We start from the raw sequence: 22,808 nt of genomic DNA on the forward strand, positions 1-22,808 counted from the left end.
ATAGACTGGTTGTTGGGCTAGGTGCATGCTTGTAATTTTTTTAATTCATTCATGTGATGTGGGCGTCATTGGCTAGGCCAGCATTTATTGCCCATCCCTAATTGACCTTGTTCAGAGGGCATTTAAGAATCAGCTACATTGCTGTGGGTCTGGAGTCACATGTAGGCAGACCAGATGAGGAGGGCAGATTTCCTTCCCTAAAGGACGTTAGTGAACCAGATGGGTTTTTATGACAATCAGTAATGTTTCGTGGATTTTTCTGTTCAGATTTTTATTGAATTTAGTTTTCACCATCTGCCATGGTAGGATTCGAACCTGGGTTCCCGGAGCATTACCCTGGGTCTCTGGAATACTAGTCCAGTGACATAGAAGTGTGTAAAGATTAGCTCTGGTTATATCCTCCATCAAATGGTTTTCTGGAGTATTGATAAAGCTCAGCGAACACTGGGGTGATAGGTGAATGAGACTTGGTGCGAGTAAGAACATGGATATCAAAGATTAGATGACTTTGAGTTTACAGAAGTTAGACTGGGGGAGGCTGGCATGGACAGCATTGGAATGGTCATGCCTAAAGGTAACAAAGACACAAATGAGGACTTCTGCAACACATAAGCCGAGACAGGGGCAAAAATATAATTGAGATGGAAATAGCCGAGCTTAGTAATGGCATGGCTATGTGGTCGGAAGCTCATCTCTGGTTCAAATATGATGCCGAGGTTGCGAACGGTCTGGTTTAGTCTCGACAGTTGCCAGGGAGAGGGTTGGAGTTGGTAGCTAGGGAATGCAGTTTGGAGCGAGGACCCAAGACGACAGCTTCAGTCTTTCTAATATTTAATTGCAGGAAATTTCTGCTCATCCAGTACTGGATGTTGGATAAACAGTCTGATAATTTAGCAATAGTGGATGAGTCAAGAAAGTTGGTGGTGAGGGAGAGCTGGTTGTCTACATGCGAAAACTAACGGTGTCCTTTTGGGTAAAGGAAGGACCCTGCTTCCACTACAGGTATGCGATGAGTTACACTGAAGAGTAATTTTCCTCTGTGCACATGCTTTGTGTGAGCCGGTCATGTTGTTACTGTTGAGAGAGAAATAGAGTTAATGTTTTGAGTCCGTAAGACTCTTTTGAAAGAGTTGTACAGACTCGAAACATTAACTCTATTTCTCTCTCCACAGATGCTGCCAAACATGCTGAGTTTTCCTAGGGTTTCCTGTTTTTATTTCAGATTTCCAGCATCTGCAGTATTTTGCTTTGGATTATGTTGTTACTGTTGTTGCTTGTTCTGGTGTCTATGTCCCAGGTTTTAAAAGAAGCCGCTCACTGTTACAGGATAGGTTTAAAGAGCAGATGTGCAGAGGAGAATCTAGAAGAGAGAGAGAGCAAGAGGAAGTTCTACTATCAGCTACCGATTCCGACAGAGAGTATTCACTTCCTGGACCACCTGGATCAATTAAAGAGCTGTGCAACTCGTGTATTACAGGTCAGCAGCACAAAATGTTTATACAATCCCTGCCATGGTGAACAACTTGGTGTAGCAAGGAACAGAGGAGGACTTAGAGATGTTCTGGTAGTGTGTCAGTGTCTGCCAGACCCTCTCTTGTCTCCCCCTTCCCTTTCTCACTCTTCCCTACAGTCTGTCCTCTCTCATCCACATTGTGAGGGTGCTCAAGCAATAGAACAAAACAGTAGTGCTAAATCACAGCTCATTTATGATGTCATTGATGGATCCAAAGGGTTCTGTGTGTGTCCACCTACTTCAACCTGCAGAAGCAAAATGAATATTCTATTCCACATTTGAAATACTATTGCTTTTGACAAAGCTGCTAAATATAACATCATAGCCCATAACGTCCAATCTCAGAGGCATTGTATCTGGTGATACCCCAAAGATGTGCTGGGGGACCCTGCCCGGAAGTCCCCATGTAAGGGATTGCACAGCAATTACCCGGGAAGTTTAAACTTCCTTTGGGCAATTGCCCCGCACTGGGAACCATCTGATACTGATTTAAATCGCAGCCCTCGGATGGTTCCAACTGTCTTACAAGAATAGTTACCCAGGAAAAGTTAGAAGAATCAAAACCACTTCTAATGCCTGGGTAACTGTAATACTGACCCCCCCACAAACCCTGACCTCCACACCGGACCCTCGACCACCCCCCCACACCCTCCAACTGTTTTCCTGACCACTCCCTCGATTACCCTCCCCCCTCCCCAAGGGATCCCCGACTGCCTTCCGACCTCCCAACCACACTCCCACCTCCATGAGTAACCTCACCAACCACTCCCTTCAACCCCCCATCTGATTTTTTTTTCCTGCTCCTCAACAATCCAACCTCCTCCACTGACCACCTGACCCCCCCCTGCCCCCGACTATCTGACCCTGTCCCATTGACCACCCTATCCCCCCCTCCCCACCGCCCTCTATAATGCTGTGCATTGGAAGAAGTTCAAAAATTAGTAGAGTTTCGGATCAACCTTTTGAAGAGACATCTCATGTAAACATTTTTTCCAGATCCAGGTTTTATTTTTATATTGTAAGGAACATATCTTTTTATTTCTGTTGGACTGTTGTAAAGAGCATATATTTTTATTTGCTGTTGAACTGCGGATTGGGATTGCAATGGCTACAATTTGAAAGACATGTCCACTGGAACAGGATGAGAGATATATGCAATGTTGCAGTCCTGGAACAGAGTGTGTCATGAAAGACAGGATGGTGCTGGAAGGAGTTCTGGACCAAGAGAGCTGCCTGGCAACAGCATTTTAATTGGATCCTGACCAGGTGACCAGGGTTTTGTGTAGTAGCAGTGTAGCAGAAAGCTCCTGGCCTGCAAAGAGAAAACATCTGAAATCTCTTTTCTGCATATCTTTATAACCTGCTCTCTCTGAAAACCCCCGTCAAGAGGCAAAGGGGAAAACCACTGTTAGAGACATTGAAAAGTAAGCTCTCAACCAGTGAACTAAATATTGAAAGTGCTGGAAGACCACCTCATGTCATCAACAAGAACTGAAAGGAATTTGGAAGACATCGATCAAAATCAACCCATTGAGAGGTAGAGTTTAAGTGATAGTGTTCGAAGTTAGCAGTTCATATTTCTTTTTTTTCCACTAGTTAAAGACAATTTGTTCAATAAACAATTATTTACTTATTAAGTTTACAAATCTGGTGCTCTAAATTAACTTAAATTAAACAGTTAGGTAGAATCGGGGCATTCTGGTGGTTTGATCAAACCTTTTCACATTTGTCGCAGCTCGGGGAACAGTTAGGCTTGATATCATAGCGCGCTGACCCGTGAGTCGGGACAATATCCCCTTGCCTCTTTTCTGTGCGCTATCCTCCCCACGCTCTATCCTCTTCTCTGTCCATAACGCCCCTCCCAACCAACCCCCCTGCTTTCCTTAACTTCTCCTCTCCCCATCCTCCTCCCGTGCCCCTCAGAATCTACCCCCAACCTCTCTTACACTCTCTTTGACCTCCTCTCTATTCCTGCCCCCAACTCTTACTGAGTCCCAGTAAATCTCAGACAGTGGGAATCAAAGGGTTATTGAATCCCAATAATCCAAAACCTGTCATTACCCAGAGCCTCCCAGCCTAGCAGGGTCAAATAGGAATCACCAGTTGACGATCAGGAATGGAAATACTACTTTATTGCCTCCATCTAACCCAGATACACTGAGGGCAATAAAAGCAACCTGTTAATGTCTTGAGTGAGATCAGTGAACTCGACACAGAACCTGTAGTTAATGAATGAATGATGCTGCTTGTACCTGTGAATAAATAATGCTGCCTGTACCCATGCTATGACACGGGTGAATTCTGTGTCTCCGCTGCAGGCTGGTCATGTTGTAGGAATCGACATGGAATGGAGGCCCACGTTTGGAGTGCTGACCAATACACGGGTGTCCGTCATACAAATTGCGATGAAAGACTGTGTGTACCTCCTGGACTTGCCTCAACTTGTAAAAGAGTCAGAGTCTGAGAGCCGGCAAGCTGAACTTATCCACTTCATACAGACTTTATTCACTGACCAAACTATAACTAAACTAGGTAAATATTAAACAGAAGTACTGCCTGAGGATGTGTACAATGTTTTTATTCTCTGAGGCTCAGGCTGGCATCCAGTTCCTATTACACTCCCAGCTGGAGTAATGTTGCTGTGTGTATCTGTGAGTGTCCCCCCAATCCATTGTAGTATTTAGAGGAAAGTATCACAGTTGAACTTGGCTTGCTCAGACGCTTTGTCAGGCCCCATTATCTGCCCTTTTGATAGGTGCAGATTCCGGATAGCGAGCTGAACTCATAACCCAGAGTGGTTCCTGAGCAGACACTTTACACAACAGGTCTGGGACACAAATCCCAATGCTCCTTCATTCCAGAACCAGCTGTAGACGGACAGCTCAGAAAGACCTCACCTTTCTAGTTGAGGCCGAGCCAGTTGATTCGGAATGGTTTGTAATCTTGTTTTGACTACCTGTTTGTTTTTACAGGTTATGCTACAGCTGGGGATCTGCGGACTCTATCTACAGCCTACCCCATGTTAAAGAATGTGGTGCAGTTCACAGCAGGAGTTTTGGACCTTTTAAATGTGCACAAAGAGGTTTGTTTATGGTCTGCTGGTCAGACTTCTTGTTTAGATTAGAGTTTGATTTTGATCATATTCTTCCTTTTAGCCCCTACAGCTCACATGGCCCTTGACTGAGAGACATCTGGCTGCCCCTGTTTATGGCCATGTTGTTCTATACTAGGGAGCTTGAGAGCAGTCTGCTCACCATTCTCGCCTTCCATTTGGCCTGATACTATGGGCTGGATTTTCATGGAGTTGGGTCAACTCCAGAGGCCTTCAGAAATGGTGGTTGGGACCTGGATGTGGAAGTCCCACCCTCATTTCTGGCAGATTCCTTTTTTGCTGGCGGGGAAAGGGGCTAGGAGGTAAATCTTACAGGTGGGAAACCCAAACTCATCTGGGCCATTTTAAATTAGCGCTGAGTTTGAACAGACTCCTTTTACGGTGTTCCAAGAGTCTTAACCCACCATGTGGAAGTCATGAATTTATGGAGAAAACGTAAATGCTCTTGATGGGCAGATAAGGTCTGTTTAAATGTTATGATCTGAAGTTATTTAAATCCTTAGCCCTTTAAAAACAAAAAAAAAATCGAGGCTGCAGCTGTAAGTTAGAGTTAAAAGAACACACTGCTGTAATGCATTGGATGATAGGCCATCTGGTGTAGCTTAGAAAAAAACCATTAGGCATTTATTCCAGCAGTTTCAGTGGACTTCATTGTTGACCTTTCCCAAGGGCTGTTATTACAGCTGAGCCCATTAGGAATGCTTGGTTGCATTCCAAAAGCACTTAGCCGGGCAGGGGGCTGAGTTCGCATTTTGTTTGACAGTTTTAAGAGGCTACTAAAGGATTAGCTGTCTTTGATGTAGTTTGTGAATAAAAGTTTATTCGTCTTTATAGCAGATTCCCCACTTGAGGGGATTTAAAATCTTTGAATGGGTTTAATGAATGAGAGTTTTTTTTCTCAGAATCAATTGTGTATGAGTGAGAACTCTATTAGCTTGTTAGATGTTTATTTTTCACCTCCAAATGGCCCCTGAGGTCTGACCATGGCGCATACTGCATGAATCACTATGGAAGTCCCACTGGGGAGTATGAAGTGGCATGGAGTTGGCATCTGTGGTATGATGTGGAATAGAAGGTATGAGGTAGCATGGGGATGGGTGAGGGCTAGAGGGCCTATTAGCCTATTATTAAACTGGGCTGAAGTCTCAGAGAACAGAGGCAGGCTTTCTAACTAGCTCAACTTGGCACTTGCCCACCTCCGAACTGCCTCCAGCATCTGCAGGCCTGATTCAATCGTACCCTTGCCCTCCCAAAGTGAAAAATAAGTGTGATGGGGCCCTTTATAGTGAGATGGGTCTGCTGAGTTGGGAAATTGCCCCCTTGAGCTACCTGCTTTGGTAGTGAAAATCCAGCCTTATGTCATTGACACTCCAGGTCAGACTGGGAACCTTGGGTTTGTTGCGTAAGTACACGGTATTTAAGGGACTGAGGCATGCACAGCAATTCCTGCATTGATGGTTGGTTTCAGCCCAGGGCTGACATTTGACCACAGCATTCCATGGTCAGGGTTCCTAACTCTTTCTGGAAAGTGGGTGGGTGGGAACATTGATGGGGAGGGGATTGAGCTTGGGTAACGCACCCCATTGTCTTTCAATGCCTACGCTCAAGTGAAGAATGGACACATGAGTTCATGGCCCACACCAGATACTTGAGCAGATAATCTGGGCTGACACTCCAGTGCAGTACTGAGGGGGTACTGCACCATCAGGAGGCAGTATTTCGTTAATCTGAGGCGCTGTCTGCTCTCTCAGGTGGATGTAAATGATCCTATGAGGTGAGGATCCTTTTCTAACTTACTTCAGAAAGAAAAGTGGCGGTCTTGGTAAGTAGGACCTGGTGAGTAAATTAGAAAAGTGTAATATTTTTAAACAAGTAGTTATACTTGGATTTATCTGAGAAGCGCCAGGAATAAAGGAAATTTATGGCCAATATAATAAAGTAATATAAATAATCCGAAGTAGAATAAAGTTAACAAAAGGGAAGTAGAGTTAAGACATGGCAGGGCAGCTCAGTCAAGTGGAATGCGTGTCCTGTAATATGTGCAAAGTCATGGACGCTACCGGTGTCCTAGACGACCACATGTGCAGGAAGTGTTGCCAGCTGCAGAAACTTGTGCTCCGGGTTTCAGAGCTCAGGCGGTGGCTGAGTCACTGTGGCGCATCCATGAGGCTGAGAGCTACGTGGATAGCATGTTCAGAGAGGTGGTCGCACCACAGCTTAAGGGCCTGGAGACAGAGAGGGAATAGGTGACCACCAGGCAGTCCAAGAGAAGAAGGCAGGTAGTGCAGGAGTCCCCTAGGGTCCTGCTCACAAATTGGTTTTCCGTTTTGGAAATTGGCTCTTCAGAGGAGTGAAGTCAGAGCCAGGTTTATGGCTCCACGAGCGGCTTGGCTGTACAGGTGGAGAGGAAGAAGAAAGCAAGAGCAATAGTGATAGGGGATTCATTGGTTAGGGGAGCAGACAGGCGTTTCTGTGGCTGTAGTTGTGACTCCAGGATGTTGTATGTGACTCCAGGTATGTTGCCTCCCTGGTGCCAGGGTCAAGGATGTCACAGAGCGGCTGCAGGGCGTCTTCTGGGTGAGGGTAGACAGCCAGAAGTCATGGTCCACATTGGGACCAATGACTTAGGTAGGAAGGGGGATGTGATCCTGTAATCAGAATTTAGGGAGCTAGGTAGAAAATTAGCAAGCAGGACTTCTAATGTAGTAATCTCCGGACTACTGCCAGTGCCACGTGCCAGTGAGTACAGAAATAGGAGGATAAGGCAGATGAATGCGTGGCTGGAAAAATGGTGCAGGAGGGAGGGCTTTAGATTCCTGGGACACTGGGACTGGCTCTGGGGGAGATGGCATCTGTACAAGCCGGACGGGTTGCACCTGAACTGATTTCCTTGCGGGGCATCTTGCTAGTGCTGTTGGGAGGGCTTTAAATTAACTCAGCAGGGGTGTGGGAGCCAAGAGAAAATATTAGAGAGGAATACCAGGGTGCACAAAATACTGGGAGGGACAGACAGCGCTGAGTAAATTAGAAAAGTGTAATATTTTTAAACAAGTAGTTATACTTGGATTTATCTGAGAAGCGCCAGGAATATAGGACATTTATGGCCAATAAAATAAAGTAATATAAATAATCCGAAGTAGAATAAAGTTAACGTAAGGGAAGTAGAGTTAAGACATGGCAGGGCAGCTCAGTCAAGTGGAATGCATGTCCTGTAATATGTGCGAAGTCATGGACGCTACCGGTGTCCTAGACGACCACATGTGCAGGAAGTGCTGCCAGCTGCAGAAACTTGTGCTCTGGGTTTCAGAGCTCAGGCGGAGAATAGTAAGTTAATAGATGAAGTCAGGGTGAGGGAGAAAGTAATCAGGGTTACTATGTATGTATGTATGTAAATGTACTGAGTATAGTAAATAAGATTGGGGTATTACAGGCGCAGATTGCCATGTGGAAATATGATGTTGTGGCGATAACAGAGACCTGGCTCAAGGAAGGGCAGATCTGGTTGTTAAATATTTCTGGGTACAAGGTGTTCAGAAAAGATATGAAAGGAGGAGGGGTGGTGGTATTGGTTAAGGAGAGCTTGCAGTGCTGGAGAAAGAGGATGTTCCAGAGGGTTCAAGGACAAAACCAGTTTGGCTATAGCTAAGCAATGAAAGGGTGCAATTATATTGCTCAGTGTAGTCTATAGACTGCCAACTAGTAAGAAGGACGTAGGAGAACAAATCTGTAAGGAAATTGCAGAGGGATGCAAGCATTATAGTGTAGTTATAATGGGAGATTTTAATTACCCAAATGTAGACTGGGACAGTGGTGGTGTAAAGGGTGGAGAGGGGCAAAAGTTCCTAGATTGTGTTAAGGAAAATTTTCTACAGCAGCATGTGTCCAATCCAACAAGAAGAGATGCATTGTTGGACCTGGTTCTTGGAAATGAGGCGAGCCAAGTAGATCAAGTGTCAGTGGGGGAACATTAAGGGGACAATGATCATTGTATTGTACGTTTTAGGATGATGATAGAAAAGGACGATAGGCAATCCAGAGTGAGAATAATTAACTGGATGAGAGCCAACTTCGATGGGGCAAGATCGGAGCTGGGCCAGATAGACTGGAACAAAAAGTTGGCAGGAAAAACTAGCTGAAAAACTAGGTCATCTTCAAAAAAGAATTAGTTAGAGCACAGTCAAGGTATATTCCATCGAAAGGAAAAAGTAGGGCAAACAAATCCAGAGTTCCCTGGATGTCAAAGGAGATTGAAATTAAGATAAAGAAGAAAAAATTCGCTTATGACAGGTGTCAAGTTGAAAATACAATTGAGAAACAAAAGGAATACAGACGATTCAGAAGCGAGGTGAAAAAGCATATTAGAGAAGAGACGAGGGATTGAGAAAAGACTGGCAGCCAACATAAAGGGGAATCCCAAAGTCTTCTATAGGCATATAAATAGTAAAAAGGTGGTAAATGGAGGAGTAGGGCTGATTAGGAACCTAAAAGGGAATTTACACATGGACGAAGGGGCCATGACTGAGGTATTAAATGAATACTTTGCATCAGTCTTTACCAAGGAAGTAGGTGCGACCCAAGCCAGGGTGACAGATGAGGAAACTCTTACACTGGAAGGGCTCAACATTAATAAGTAGGAAGTTTTGAATAGACTGTTGGTACTTAAAGTTGACTAGACACCGGGACCGGATGAGATGCATCCAAGGATATTGAAGGAAGTGAGAGCGAAAATTGCAGGGGCACTGGCCATAATTTTTCAGTCTTCCCTAGACTCAGGGGAGGTGCTAGAGGACTGGAGAATTGCAAACATTACACCCTTGTCCAAAAAAGGTTGTAAGAATAAGCCCAGCAATTACAGACCGGTCAGTTTAACTTTAGTGTGGGCAAAATTCTAGAAACAATTATTTGGGATGGAATTAGTAATGACGTGGAAAAATATTGGTTGATAAGGAAGAGCCAGCATGGATTTCTAAAAGGGAAATTGTGTTTAACAAACTTGCTGGAGTTTTTTGAAGAGGTAACAGAAATGGTCAATGAGGGTAATGCTGTTGATGTGGTGTAACTCTTTCAGGTTACAAACAAATAAACTAAATTAACAAAATCAGGGACAAGTAGAAGGCAGACCCTTAAAGAGAAACTGCAAAAACAAAAGACAATTTAAAGAAAATTTACAAACATTAAACCAAAATGTGATCAAAAGAGTCAATAAAGCACCCCAGTCCCCATGGCACCCACTGAGCAAAGGAGGTCCCGATGGTGCCAGCCGACACCACGCACTCCGTCTCCAGGGACACCCGGCTGCGAAAGAGGCGCATACATTTGGGTCGGGTGACCCCTCGATCACCCGCTGCCTGGAGCTGTTGATTGCCAACTTGGCCAAGCCCAGGAGCAGGTTTACGAGGAGGCCCTGTTCCCTCCTGGCCCCCGTAGATCAGGAGCATGGGACTGAGGTGCAAACAAAACAACGGCAAAAGATTTTTCAAGAATCTATAAAGGGATTGCAGCCTATATCATCCTACATATGCGTGGTCCATGGACTCCACAAGGCCGCAAAAAATGATGTGGCGTACATGGACTTTCAAAAAGCATTTGATACAGTGCCACACAACAGACATGAGAAAAGTTATTGCTCATGGAATAAAAGGGACAGTAGCAACGTGGATACAAAATTGGCTGAAGAATAGAAAGCGGAGAGTAATGGTCAGTGGATGCTTTTCGGGCTGGAGGAAGATTTGTCATGGAGTTCCCCAGGGGTATTGGGACCCTTGCTTTTCCTGATATATATTAATGATCTAGATCTTGGTGTGCAGGGGATAATTTCAAAGGATGACACGAAGCTTGGGAGTTTTGTAAACTGCGAGGAGGAAAGTATAGAACTTCAAAAGGACATAGACAAATTGGTGGAGTGAGCAAAAATAAAAGCAAAAAACTACGGATGCTGGAAATCCAAAACAAAAATAAAAATACCTGGAAAAACTCAGCAGGTCTGGCAGCATCTGCGGAGAGGAACACAGTTAATGTTTCGAGTCTGTATGACTCTTCAACAGAACTAAGTAAAAATAGAAGAGAGGTGAAATATAAGCTGGTTTAAGGGGGGATGGGACAAGTAGAGCTGGATAGATAGGTGGTAGGCGGAGATAGCCAAAAGATGTCATAGACAAAAGGACAAAGAGCTGTTGAAGGTAGTGATATTATCTAAGGAATGTGCTAATTAAGGGTAGAAAGCAGGACGAGCAAGGTACAGATAGCCCTAGTGGGGGTGGGGTGAAGGAATCGAAATGGGCTAAAAGGTAGAGATAAAACAATGGATGGAAATACATTTAAAAATAATGGAAATAGGCGGGAAAAGAAAAATCTATATAAATTATTGGAAAAAAGTGGGGGGGGGGATCGGAAAGTGGGTGGGGATGGAGGAGAGAGTTCATGATCTAAAATTGTTGAACTCAATATTCAGTCCGGAAGGCTGTAAAGTGCCTAGTCGGAAGAGGAGGTGCTGTTCCTCCAGTTTGCGTTGAGCTTCACTGGAGCAATGCAGCAGGCCAAGGACAGACATGTGGGCGTGAGAGCAGGGTGGAGTGTTGAAATGGCAAGCGACAGGGAGGTCTGGGTCATGCTTGCGAACAGACCGAAGGTGTTCTGCAAAGCGGTCACCCAGTCTGCATTTTCCTCTACATTGGAGAGACCAAACGCAGACTGGGTGACCGCTTTGCAGAACATCTTCAGTCTGTCCGCAAGCATGACCCAGACCTCTCTGTCGCTTGCCATTTCAACACTCCAACCTCTGTCACGCCCACATGTCTGTCCTTGGCCTGCTGCATTGCTCCAGTGAAGCTCAACACAAACTGGAGGATCAGCACCTCATCTTCCGACTAGGCACTTTACAGCCTTCCGGACTGAATATTGAGTTCAACAATTTTAGATTAAGAACTCTCTCCTCCATCCCCACCCCCTTTCCGATCCCCCCCCTTTTTTTTCCCAATATATATAGATTTTTCTTTTCCCGCCTATTTTCATTATTTTTAAATGTATTTCCATCCATTGTTTTATCTCTACCTTTTAGCCTATTTCGATTCCTTCACCCCACCCCCACTAGGGCTATCTGTACCTTGCTTGTCCTGCTTTCTACTCTTAATTAACACATTCCTTAGATAATATCACCACCTTCAACAGCTCTTTGTCCTTTTGTCTATGACATCTTTTGGCTATCTCCACCCATCACTGGCCCTCTATCCAGCTCTACTTGTCCCACCCCCCCTTAAACCAGCTTATATTTCACCTCTCTTCTATTTTTACTTAGTTCTGTTGAAGAGTCATACGGACTCGAAACGTTAACTGCGTTCCTTTCTGCAGGTGCTGTCAGACCTGCTGAGTTTTTCCAGGTATTTTTATTTTTATTTTTGTTTTGGTGGAGTGAGCAGATAGGTAGCAGATGAAGTTTAATGCAGAGAAGTGTGAGGTGATGCATTTTGGTAGGAAGAACATGGACAGACAACATAATATAAGGGCTGAAATTTAGAAAGAGGTGCAGGAGCAGAAAGACCTGGGTGTATATCTGCATAGATCATTGAAGGTGGCAGGATAGGTGGAGAGAGCAGTTAATAAAGCATATAGTATCCTGGGCTTTATTAATAGGAGCATAGAGTATAAGAGCAAGGAGGTTATGCTGAATTTATATAAGACACTCGTTAGATCTCGGCTGGAGTATTGTGTACAGTTCTGGGCGCTAAATTATAGGAAGGATGTGAACACGTTGGAGAGAGTGCAGTAGAGGTTTACAAGAATGGTTCCAGGGATGAGAAACTTCAGTTATGAAGATAGATTGGAGTGGTTGGGACTGTTCTCCTTGGAGAGAAGATGGCTAAGAGGAGATTTGATAGAGATGTTCAAATTCATGAGGGGGCTGGACAGACTAGATAGGGAGAAGCTGTTCCTGCCTGTAAAAGGATCAAGAACAAGAGGGCACAGATTTAGTGATTTGCAAAAGAAGCAAATGTGACGTGAGAGAAAACTTGGTCACACAGCGAGTGGCTCGGGGCTGGAATGCACTGCCTGGAAGTGTGGTGGAGGCAGGTTCAATCGAGACATTCGAGAGGGCATTAGATGATTATTTGAATGGAAACAATGTGCAAGGGTAGGGGTTAAGGCAGGGCAACGGCACTTCGTCATAATGCTCATTATGAGAGCCGGTGCAGACACGATGGGCCAAATGGCCTCCTTCTTTGTCATTAAAGTTCGGTGATTCTGTGATATGACGCTATTCTAATGAAGTGTTACAACCTGGGTAGAGACTGATCACTTTGAAAGAGAAATTCAAAATTGCAGTTATTAGCTGGACGTCATGATTTCACATTTTAAATCTCGACTACCAAATGAGTAAAAAACACTCTTGACTAAACACCATTTTCTTATGAAGGCAACTTAAAGTATACAAATGAAGCGTTTCTTGTTCCTTATCACTTTCCCTAGAATTACAAGTCTGACAGCAAACAGTTCACAGTTGCTCCCAGCTTTCAATGGGTTGCTTCACTTCCAGTTTGCCAGTTTGGTAACTTCTAATCTCTGAACTGTGAGGGTAATGCTATAGATTTCTTCCTCTAGATCCAAGCTAGGCAAATCTTCCAGCCCATTTTAATTTTTCACGAACTCAGTTTTAAAACTGAATGCAAGCTCCCACCCTCATTGTGTGTGGTGAATCATAGAGTTTCTCTGCTTAAGGTCGCCTGACAAATTCAATCATCTTGCTCTCTACCACTCATTTGACTGCAGACCACAGAAGTATGTTGAGTAGATGTCCTGGTTTTGTTGGGACAGTCCTGGATTTTTTTGTTAAAGGTCTTAGTATCCTACTAGTTTTCTCTGAATTGTTCAGATGCCTTGATTTTCACCTTGCCTGGCTTTCGCACAGCACCAGCGTGTCTCTCTACACTTTCTCTCCCCTGAGTCCCCGCCCCTTTACCCCATTATGTTCCATTTACTGTCAGCAAAATACCCCTCTCGTACTGGACCCTGCCAATTGGAATGTGGCCCACTCGCTGGCTGTTAAGCGGCTACGCCGAGATGCTCCCGCATGTGCAGAAATCCTTCCTGGCATCCAGACCCAGGAGGGAATCAACTGGGTGACCAAAGAAGATTGGCAGCAGTGTCTGCCAATCAGTGCTGAGAGAGGCGGGAGGTAAGTTTGGTTGAGCCATGGCACACAAGCAAACTTCTCATTTGGAAGATCGTGTGCTTTTCTGGTTGCAGCTCTGGGTACAATTCTCCCACAGTTGAGGTACATTCACTAATTTCCAGCTTCTGGATGGAAGGAATTTCCCCCACACTGCATAGCTTACAACTCGGGAAGAGTGCAAGCTTGCCCCTGGGCTGGTTGTGAACCGTATAGTGACTACTGGTAGAAGGACTTTGGTGATAAGTGAGTGAAGTACTCCCAATTGTTCCATTTGTTAAACCTTCCATTCCTCCACCTTCTAGATGAATCTAGTTTCTGTTTTTTGTAATTCATTCTTTCATGGGATGTGGGTGTCACTGATAAGGTCAGCATTTGCTGCTCATCCCTAATTGCCCTTGAACTGAGTATCTTGCTAGGCCACGTCAGAGGGCCTATCTGTGGTTAACTAAGAGTCAGCCACATTGCTGTGGGTCTGGAGTCACATGTAGGCCAGACCGGGTAAGGATGGCAGATTTCCTTCTCTGAAGGACATTAGTGAACCAGATGGGTTTTTACAACTATCGATGATAGTTTCACAATCACCATCACTGATGCTAGCTTTCAATTTCAGATTTTATTAATAGAATTTAAATTTCACCAGCTACCATGGTGGGATTTGAACCCATGTCCTTAGGGCATTATCCTGGGCCTCTGGATTACTAGTCCAGTGACATTATCACTACACACTGTCTCCCACTAATATTGTATATGGGAAAATATTTTGAATTACATTGGGCCATTTTTTGTGTGTTAAAAGACTTGGTGAGAGCCCTGTGACTCAGGTTGGCAATTTGGGAATGTTCTGCTTAGTTTGATATGTGTGTCTGTCAACTCAACCTTATTGATTTCTGGTCTGGACTGAAGTCTCTTGTCAGAGGGGCCCTGGTGCTTTGCAACGTTATGATGGAGAGAAGTCTCAGTTGCCTATGTTGTAGATGTCAGCTGAGGATCCACAGCAGCATGGCCTTAAAAACATTCCAGCTTAATTTCTAGCATGGTTTAATGCTTGTAGGTTTATGTAACATCGAAGCAGGAGTAGGCCATTCAGCCCATTGAGCCTGCTTTGCCATTCAGTACGATTATGGCTGATCATCCACTTGAATGCTTTTTTCCCCACACTATCCCAACGTCCATTTATGTCATTGATATTTAGGAACCTGTCAATCCCTGCTTTAAACATACTCAATGACTGAGCTTCCACGGCCCTCTGGGGTAGAGAATTTCGAAGACTCACAATCCTCTGAGTAAAAAAAGTTCTCCTCATCTCAGTCCTAAGTGGCTTCCCCCTTATTTTGAAATTGTGCCCCCTGGTTCTAGACTCCCCAGCCAGGGGAAACATCTTACCTGCATCTACCCTGTCTATTCCTTTAAGTATTTTGTAGGTTTCAATGAGATCACCTCTCATTCTTCACAATTCTAGAGAATACAGGCCCCATTTCCCCAATCTCTCTTCATAGGACAGTCCTGCCATCCTGGGAACAAGCCTGGTGAACCTTCGTTGCACTCCCTCTATGGCAACAATATCCTTCCTAAGGTAAGGGGACCAAAACTGCACACAGTACTCCAGGTGTGATCTAACCAAGGTTTATACAATTGAAGCAAGACTTCACTACTCCTGTACTCAAATCCTCTTGCGATAAAGGCTAACATTGCATTAGCCTTCCTAATTGCTTGCTGCACCTGCATGCTAGCCTTCAGTGACTTATTGATGAGCACACACAGGTCTCTTTGTACATCTACACTTTCTAATCTCTTACCATCTAAGAAATACTCTGCACATCTGTTCCTCCTACCAAAGTGGATAACTTCACATTTTTTCACATTAAATTCCATCTGCCATGTTCTTGCCCACTCACTGGGCTGAATTTTTTGCCTGTTGGGCGGGCGGGCCTGACCCAATCTCCGGCAGGCTAGGAGCCGATCCCCGCCGGAGAAGCGGGCCCCGCTGCCATTTTAAGCTATACGCTTCCTGTGCGGGCGGGGGGGGTGGGGATTCCCCAAATGCGAGAGTGCGCTCTTTCGCGCATGCGCACGAAAGAGCGCACATCTTCCTGAGGCAAAGTGCTGCCTCAGGGAGATCGCTGAAAGGTTTTCAAACTTTAAAAATAGAAAAATAAAATAATCATTAACATGTCCCCCTCATGTGACAATGTCACACGAGATGGGACATGTTAATAAATTGCACAAAAACTTCAATAAACTTTTAAAAAACTGACATGAAACCTCATCCTGCCGGTGGATGAGGTTTTATTTTTTTTCAGAAGCCCGTCGGTGCTCCTGGCCTGCCCACCAACCTTCAGGTTGGACAGGCAGGTCCTTTAATTGTTTTAATTATCCTGTCAATGGCCTCAATTGGCCATTGACAGGTCGGCAGGCGGACAACTGATCACGCTGTGCCCCCGTCTTCCTGAAGATTTAAATGGGACGGGATGACGTCAGGGATTGCCCCCAACGTCATCCCGTGTCATTTTCGCGTCGGCGAGCGGGCCCCGCCCGCTTCTCGCCAATGGAAAAATTCAGCCCACTAAGCCTGTGCAACTCCCTTGAAGCCGCTTTACATTTTCCTCATAACACACATTCCTGTTTAGCTTTGTGTCACCCGTGAACTTGGAAATATTACATTTGGTCCCCACATCCAAGTCATTGATATATATTGTGAATAGCTGGGACCCAAGCAATGATCCTTGTGGTACCCCACTAGTCACAGCCTGCCAACATGAGAATGACCCATTTATTCCTACTTTCTGTTTTCTGCCTGTTAACCAATCCTTAATCCATGCCAGTATATTAGCTCATATCCCATGTGCCTTAATTTTGCTGGCCAACCTCCTCTGGGGGACTTTGTCAAAAGCCTTCTGAAAATCCAAGTGCACCGACTCTCCTTTATCAATACTGTTAGTAACATCCTTAAAAAAACTCCAGCAGGTTCATCAAACATGATTTCCCATTCATAAATCCATGTTGACTATGCCCAATCAGATCATTTTTTCTCATTGTCCATTAATCACACCCTTTTTAATAGATTCTAGCATTTTCCCTACCACTGATATGAGGCTAACAGGCTTGTAGTTCCCTGTTTTCCCTCTCCCTCCCTTCTTAAATAGTGGGGTGAGATTTGCTACCTTCCAATCTTCAGGAACCATTCTAGAATCTGTAGAATTTTAGAAGATAATCACCAATACATCCACCAACTCCATAGCTACCTCTTTCAACACTCTGGGCTGTAGAATATCAGGTCCCAGAGATTTATTAATTTCTCCAGTGCAACTTTCTTACTAATACTTATTTCCTTCAGTTCCTCATTCTCCCTAGTCCCTTGGATCTCTAATTCTGGGAGATTTCTTATATCTTCCTCAGTGAAGACAGACACAAAGTAATCATTTAGCCTCTCTGCCATTTCTCTATTCCCTATTATAAATTCTCCTGACTGCCTGTAATGGACCCACATTTATCTTAGCTAAATGTTTCCTTTTTACATACTTATAGAAGCATTTACAGCCTGTTTCATGTTTTTTTGCTAGTTTACATTCATATTCTATTCTCCCTTTATCAGTTTCTTGGTCCTCATTTGCTATATTCTGAAATCCTCCCAATCCTCAGGTTTGCTACTATTTCTGGTAACTTTTCTTTTAATCTTATACTATCCTTAATTTCCTTTGTTAGCCACGTTGACTGACTTTTCTTTTTGGCTTTTTGTGCCTTGTTATTGCTTTTAACTATGTTAATTCTTAAAGACTATCCATTGCCTGTGTACCATCATACCTTTTTAATGTATTTTCCCGACCCACCCCGCCAATTTACCCCTCATACCTTCATAATTTCCTTTGTTCAAACTTAACACCCTGGCTTTAGATTGAACTATCTCACTTTCAAACATAACGTAAAATTCTATCATATTATAGTCACTCACCCCTAAAATTTCTTTCACAACAAGATTAGTGATTGGCCCTTTCTCGTTACATAATACTAGATCTAAAATAAACTGCTCTTTAGCTGGTTCCTCAACACACTGCTCTAGAAAACCATCCCTAACACGCTCCAGAAACTTGTCCTCCACAGCATTAGTGCTCATTGGATTTACCCAGTCTATATGCAGATTGAAGTCCCCCTTGAATACTGTATTACCCATGCTACTTGCTTCCCTAATCTCCTGATTAATACCATGCCTTATATGTATACATATATACATACATATATATATATATATATATATATGGTGACATTTGCCTACGTCAGGAAGTTGTGTTTTGAACCCAGGTTTTAGCATTCAATCTGGGTTTACACTTCAATTCAAGGCAGGTTTTCGTATAAAGAAGGTTTTGGCTTTTATCTTTTTACTTTCCAAGTGAGTAGCTTTTAAATAAAAGCTCCCTTTTATTTCTGGTCATTGGGCAGCTGCATAAGTATATCTTTTCACATTCCTTTCCTTTAGCTGGTCCATAAGTAAGAGTACATTTTCTTTGTGATCGTAAGCACTTTGTGTGCCATTTTGCAGATAAGATATTAAATCAAGGTCTTCTTCTGTTTTTACACCTGTTCTTCTGGGTGGAGGTAAAAGATCACATAATATTGTTCAAAGATGCATAAGGATGATCATTCCGAGACAAGGAGACTGGCTGGATTTTTTAGTCTTATACATTCCCTTGTCTGAGCCAACATTCCTTCCTTACCAGCGCCATCAAATAACAGATTAACTGACATGGATGAATTTAGATGAGCTAACGAGCAGTTCTCATGTGTAACAATATTTTGCATCTTCATACTGTTACGACCAGGATGAGAGGAGTGAATGAATTGTCAAGCCTCACTACTCCGCAGGCTGTACCATTAATTTATATGTTTAATTTTCTTACCAAAAAGGCCAATTGTGTACCTATACCTGTAGTACCTAGGAGAAAAGAGACTTGACCAGGCTTCTTTCAAAAATTCAGAATGATTAATTTATTTTAAAACATGACTTCTTTTGACAAGTTGCAAGTACTGGTTAACATACAGTTGTAACTGGGAAGTATAACTATCTATCTTTTCCTAAAGAATTCCTCCTAGAACCTCGCTGCAGAGAGGGTCTTTGGAGGATGGGCGTTATGAAACAAAGGATAAAGTCCGCAGGATCTCGACACTGTCGACCTGGAGTTCTCTTGTGAACTTGGTCTTCCCTGGACATTCTCACCACTGGTCTTAGCTTTGCAGGTCAAAATACAGGCTGGTTACACTCAGATGAGATAAAAACAAAAAGCTAAAAGAGGGTTCTCTCGCCACAGATTGATAGCCACACGCAATTTTAGGCAAGGTAGAGAGAGAGTGAGCCAGTCAAGGTAGCCTTCTTTCCTTAGCATTTTCTCCAACAAAACTGCCTTCAAAACAAGCAGGTTCACAACTTAAGTTTTTTCCCTCTCTCCCATGTGACTGTCCTTTTTTGTCTCCTAGCTTTTCATTAAGTGCTTTGCAGTTCAAACAAACAACTCCTCAACTACCAGAAAGGCCAGGTGAAGAGAACTGCTTGTTCACAGTTTCAAAGTGAACTTATGACCTTCACTTAAAAAAAAATCCGAGGTTAGCATTCAAATGCCAGGTCCTTCCATTTTGTAAAGGAAAACTTCAGTCTTGTGAGATACGATTCTAACAATACTGCCTGTTGGAAGACAGTAAGTTTACGGCATATATGCTCACAACATCCAGCCTGACCCCCTTCAATGCCTCTGTGTTGTCAGACCATCATCACAGCCTTCTTCAAAAAACCCACAAAATGTTTATTTTATTGTTCAAACCCATCAAGTTTGAAAATAAATTAGGCTTTTGAATGGAGATTGGCCTTATCATTGTGCATTTACACAGTAAAGTTACAGTGGGATAGAGGATTCTGGCTGGTATCTTGTGACAACTGAACCATGGTTCTGCTTTTTTTAAGAAAACGAGGCAGGAATATAATTGAAACAAAAGAATGTGGTTTGTGACTGCTGTCTTCAATAATTGGGTGTCTTAATAGGGTTGCCAACTCTGGCTGGACATATTCCAGGACATGTCATCACACCTCGCTTCCTGCCATTAGTTGTCCAACATGTCATCATCATGGAGTCCTGCCTTCCCAAGGCTTTTCAATGTGTCCTGGTTTTGACTTTTGAAAGCCTGGTCATCCTACATACGAGATCAAAGCTGCAACCCTTTCTGTCTGTGGTATTTCTGGATTTATAGGGAAGCCTGTAATCTGACCTCAAAATGGCTTTCTCTGCCACCTTTCTTATTGCCTTTGTATCTCAGTAGAAATACTAATCAGTTACCTCTAATCCCAGTTTTCCTTTCATCTTAGAAGCAAAGCAATAGTTTACAACACCACTGTTTACAGCTTAATAGCTATGACACCTTTCAGGAACTTTGGAGACTTTAAGGTATAATCAATAACTGCTTGCATTATCTCCAAATGTAAATAACTTACACCTCCCTCTGAACAAAACAATTGGAGTTTTCTTCTGATCTCTAACAATTAAACCAACCAGGCTTACTGTCAGACAGACTCTAACACATGACTCCTTTCCTTTTACCTAAATTTAAAGGTACAGTCCCAAACTATAACATTCTTATAAACTAAAATATATAGTCCTAGAACATCATAAACCTCACAATTGTAACATGTGGTAAGTTCTCCTCACTGTCCTGTAAAATATTTATTCCTCAACCAACATTATGAAAACAGACCATCTGATCATTATTGCATTGCTATTTGTGTGGTTTTGCTATGCACAAATTGGTTGTCATGTTTCCTACATTACGGCAGTAACTACACTTCAGGAGTATTCCATTGGCTGTGAAGCACTTCGGGTTGTCCTGAGGTTGTGAAAGGGGCTCTAGAATTGCAAATTCTTTCATTTCATTGAATCATAGAGTGATACAGCACAGAGGAAAGCCATTCAGCCTTTTGTGCCTGTGCTGGCTCTTTGGTAGAGCGATTCAATTACTCCCACTCATCGCCCCTTTGCCAAAGCCCTGTAATTTTTTTCCTTTCCCTTCAAGTATTTTCCTATTCTATTTTGAATGTTATTATTGAACCTGCTTCGACTATCCTTTCAGCCAGTGCATTCCAGGTCACAACACCTCACTGTGTAAAAGAAAAATGTTTTGTCATTTCATTTCTGGTTCTTTTGCCAATCAACTTACATTTGTGTCCTCTGGTTATTAACCCTTCTGTCACTTGGAAGAGTTTCTCCTTATTTACTCCTTGGCTATCAAATCTCCTCTTAATCTTAAAGTAAAACAGAAAATGTTTGAAATACTGAGCTGGTCAGGCAGCATCTGTTGAGAGAGAAACAGAGTAAATGTTTCAGACTGATGTCCTTTCATCAGAACTTAGTCCTCTTAACCTTCTCTGTTCTTAGGAGAACAACTCCATTTTCTCTAGTGTCTTAGCATAATTGAAGTCCCTCATCGCTGATAGCATTCTAGTAAATCTCCTCTGCACCCTCTCTCAGGCTTTAACATCCTTTCTAAAGTTTGGTGCCCAGAATTGGATGCAGTGTTCCAACTAAGGCCTAACCAGTGCTTTATAAAGGTTTATCATAACTTCCCTACTTTCACACTGTAATCCTCTTGTAATAAAACCAAGCATCCCATATGCTTTTTAACATGCTTCTCAACTTGTCCTGCCACTTTCAGATAATTGTGTACATAAACCTTCAGGTCTCTATTCTCTCCCTATAAAATTGTACCATTTAGTCCACATTGCCTCTTTTTCTTTCTATGAAAGTGTGTCACTTCATATTGCTCTGTGTTAAATTTCATGTCTGTGCCCCCCTGAAGCCTGTTACTGTCTGCCATATTTTTTACTACATTTCCAGGTTTCATACCATCTGCAAACTTTGGAATGATGTCTTGTATACCCAAGTCCAAGTCATTGATTTATATGAAAAGAGCAGCGACCCTAATACTAGAGACCACTACTGAATACATCTCTCCAGTCTGAAAAACTATTCACCAAAAGTCTCTGCTTTCTGTCCCTTAGACAGTTTTGTATCCGTGCTGTCCTTTTCCCTTTAATTCCAAGGTTCTTAATTTTGTTGACAAATCTTTTATTTGGTACTTTGTCAAATGCCTTTTGTAAGTCCACATGGACAACATTTATCACGCAACTTTCATCAACTCTACGTTACTTCAGAGAGCTCAATTAAGTTAGTCGAATATGATTTGCCTTTCAAACCTGTGCTGACTTTAGTTTACGAACTCACACTTTTGCAATTGCCAGTTCATTTTGTCCCAAGTAATTGTCTCTAAAAGTTTTCCCACCAGCTGACTGGTCTGCACTAGCTGGATTGAATCCTCTACCTTTTTTGGACAAGGGTGTAACATTTACAATCAATCAGTCCTCCATCATTGCTCCCATATCGAAAGAGGACTGGGAAATTATAGCCAGCACCTCTGCAATTTCTACCCTTACTTTCTTCAGTAACCCAGGATGCATCTCATCCAGACCAGGTTGAGTTTTCTATTTTGAGTTCTGCCAACCTTCTCTTTATTTTTATCCTATGCAATACCTATATTGCCCTCTATTTTAATGCTATATTGACAGTATCCTCTTCTATGGTGAAGACGGATGCAAAGTATTTATTTAATACCTCAGCCCATGCCCCCTGCCTTCATGAGAAGACCTCCTTTTTGGTCCCAAAACAGCCCCACTCTTCCTTAGACTACTGTTTTACTATTTCTATGTTTATTAAAGACTTTTGGATTCCATTTTATGTTAACCACTATTTGCATATTGCTTCATTGCTGCTCTTATTCCATTTTTTAAGATCTCCTCTGTAGTTTGTATATTAAGTTTTAATTTTGGTGGTGGGGAAGCTTCTAGAAACAATAATTTGGGACAAAATTAATCATCACTTGGGCATATTCAGGTTAGGAAAGCCAGCACAGATTTGTTAAGGGCAAATCGTGTATTCCCAACCTGCTAGAGTTTTTTGAAGAGGTAACGGAGACGGTTGATGAGGGCA

At 43.0% G+C, this 22,808-nt stretch overlaps 1 protein-coding gene across 10 annotated transcripts in view; it reads left to right on the forward strand.

Moving 5' to 3' along the window:
- Window positions 1–22,808, forward strand: part of exd3 (exonuclease 3'-5' domain containing 3) — a 567,474-nt gene that overhangs the window by 233,255 nt on the left and 311,411 nt on the right. For all 10 annotated transcript variants that reach the window (XM_078550476.1, XM_078550481.1, XM_078550475.1 and 7 more), the window contains 3 exons: window positions 1,327–1,477; window positions 3,832–4,045; window positions 4,486–4,595. In XM_078550476.1, the coding sequence (XP_078406602.1) occupies window positions 1,327–1,477; window positions 3,832–4,045; window positions 4,486–4,595 (475 nt within the window). The remainder of the gene's footprint in view (window positions 1–1,326; window positions 1,478–3,831; window positions 4,046–4,485; window positions 4,596–22,808) is intronic.

This window comes from Cetorhinus maximus, chromosome 10 (assembly GCF_964194155.1).
Source record: "Cetorhinus maximus chromosome 10, sCetMax3.hap1.1, whole genome shotgun sequence".
Lineage (NCBI taxonomy): Eukaryota > Metazoa > Chordata > Chondrichthyes > Lamniformes > Cetorhinidae > Cetorhinus > Cetorhinus maximus.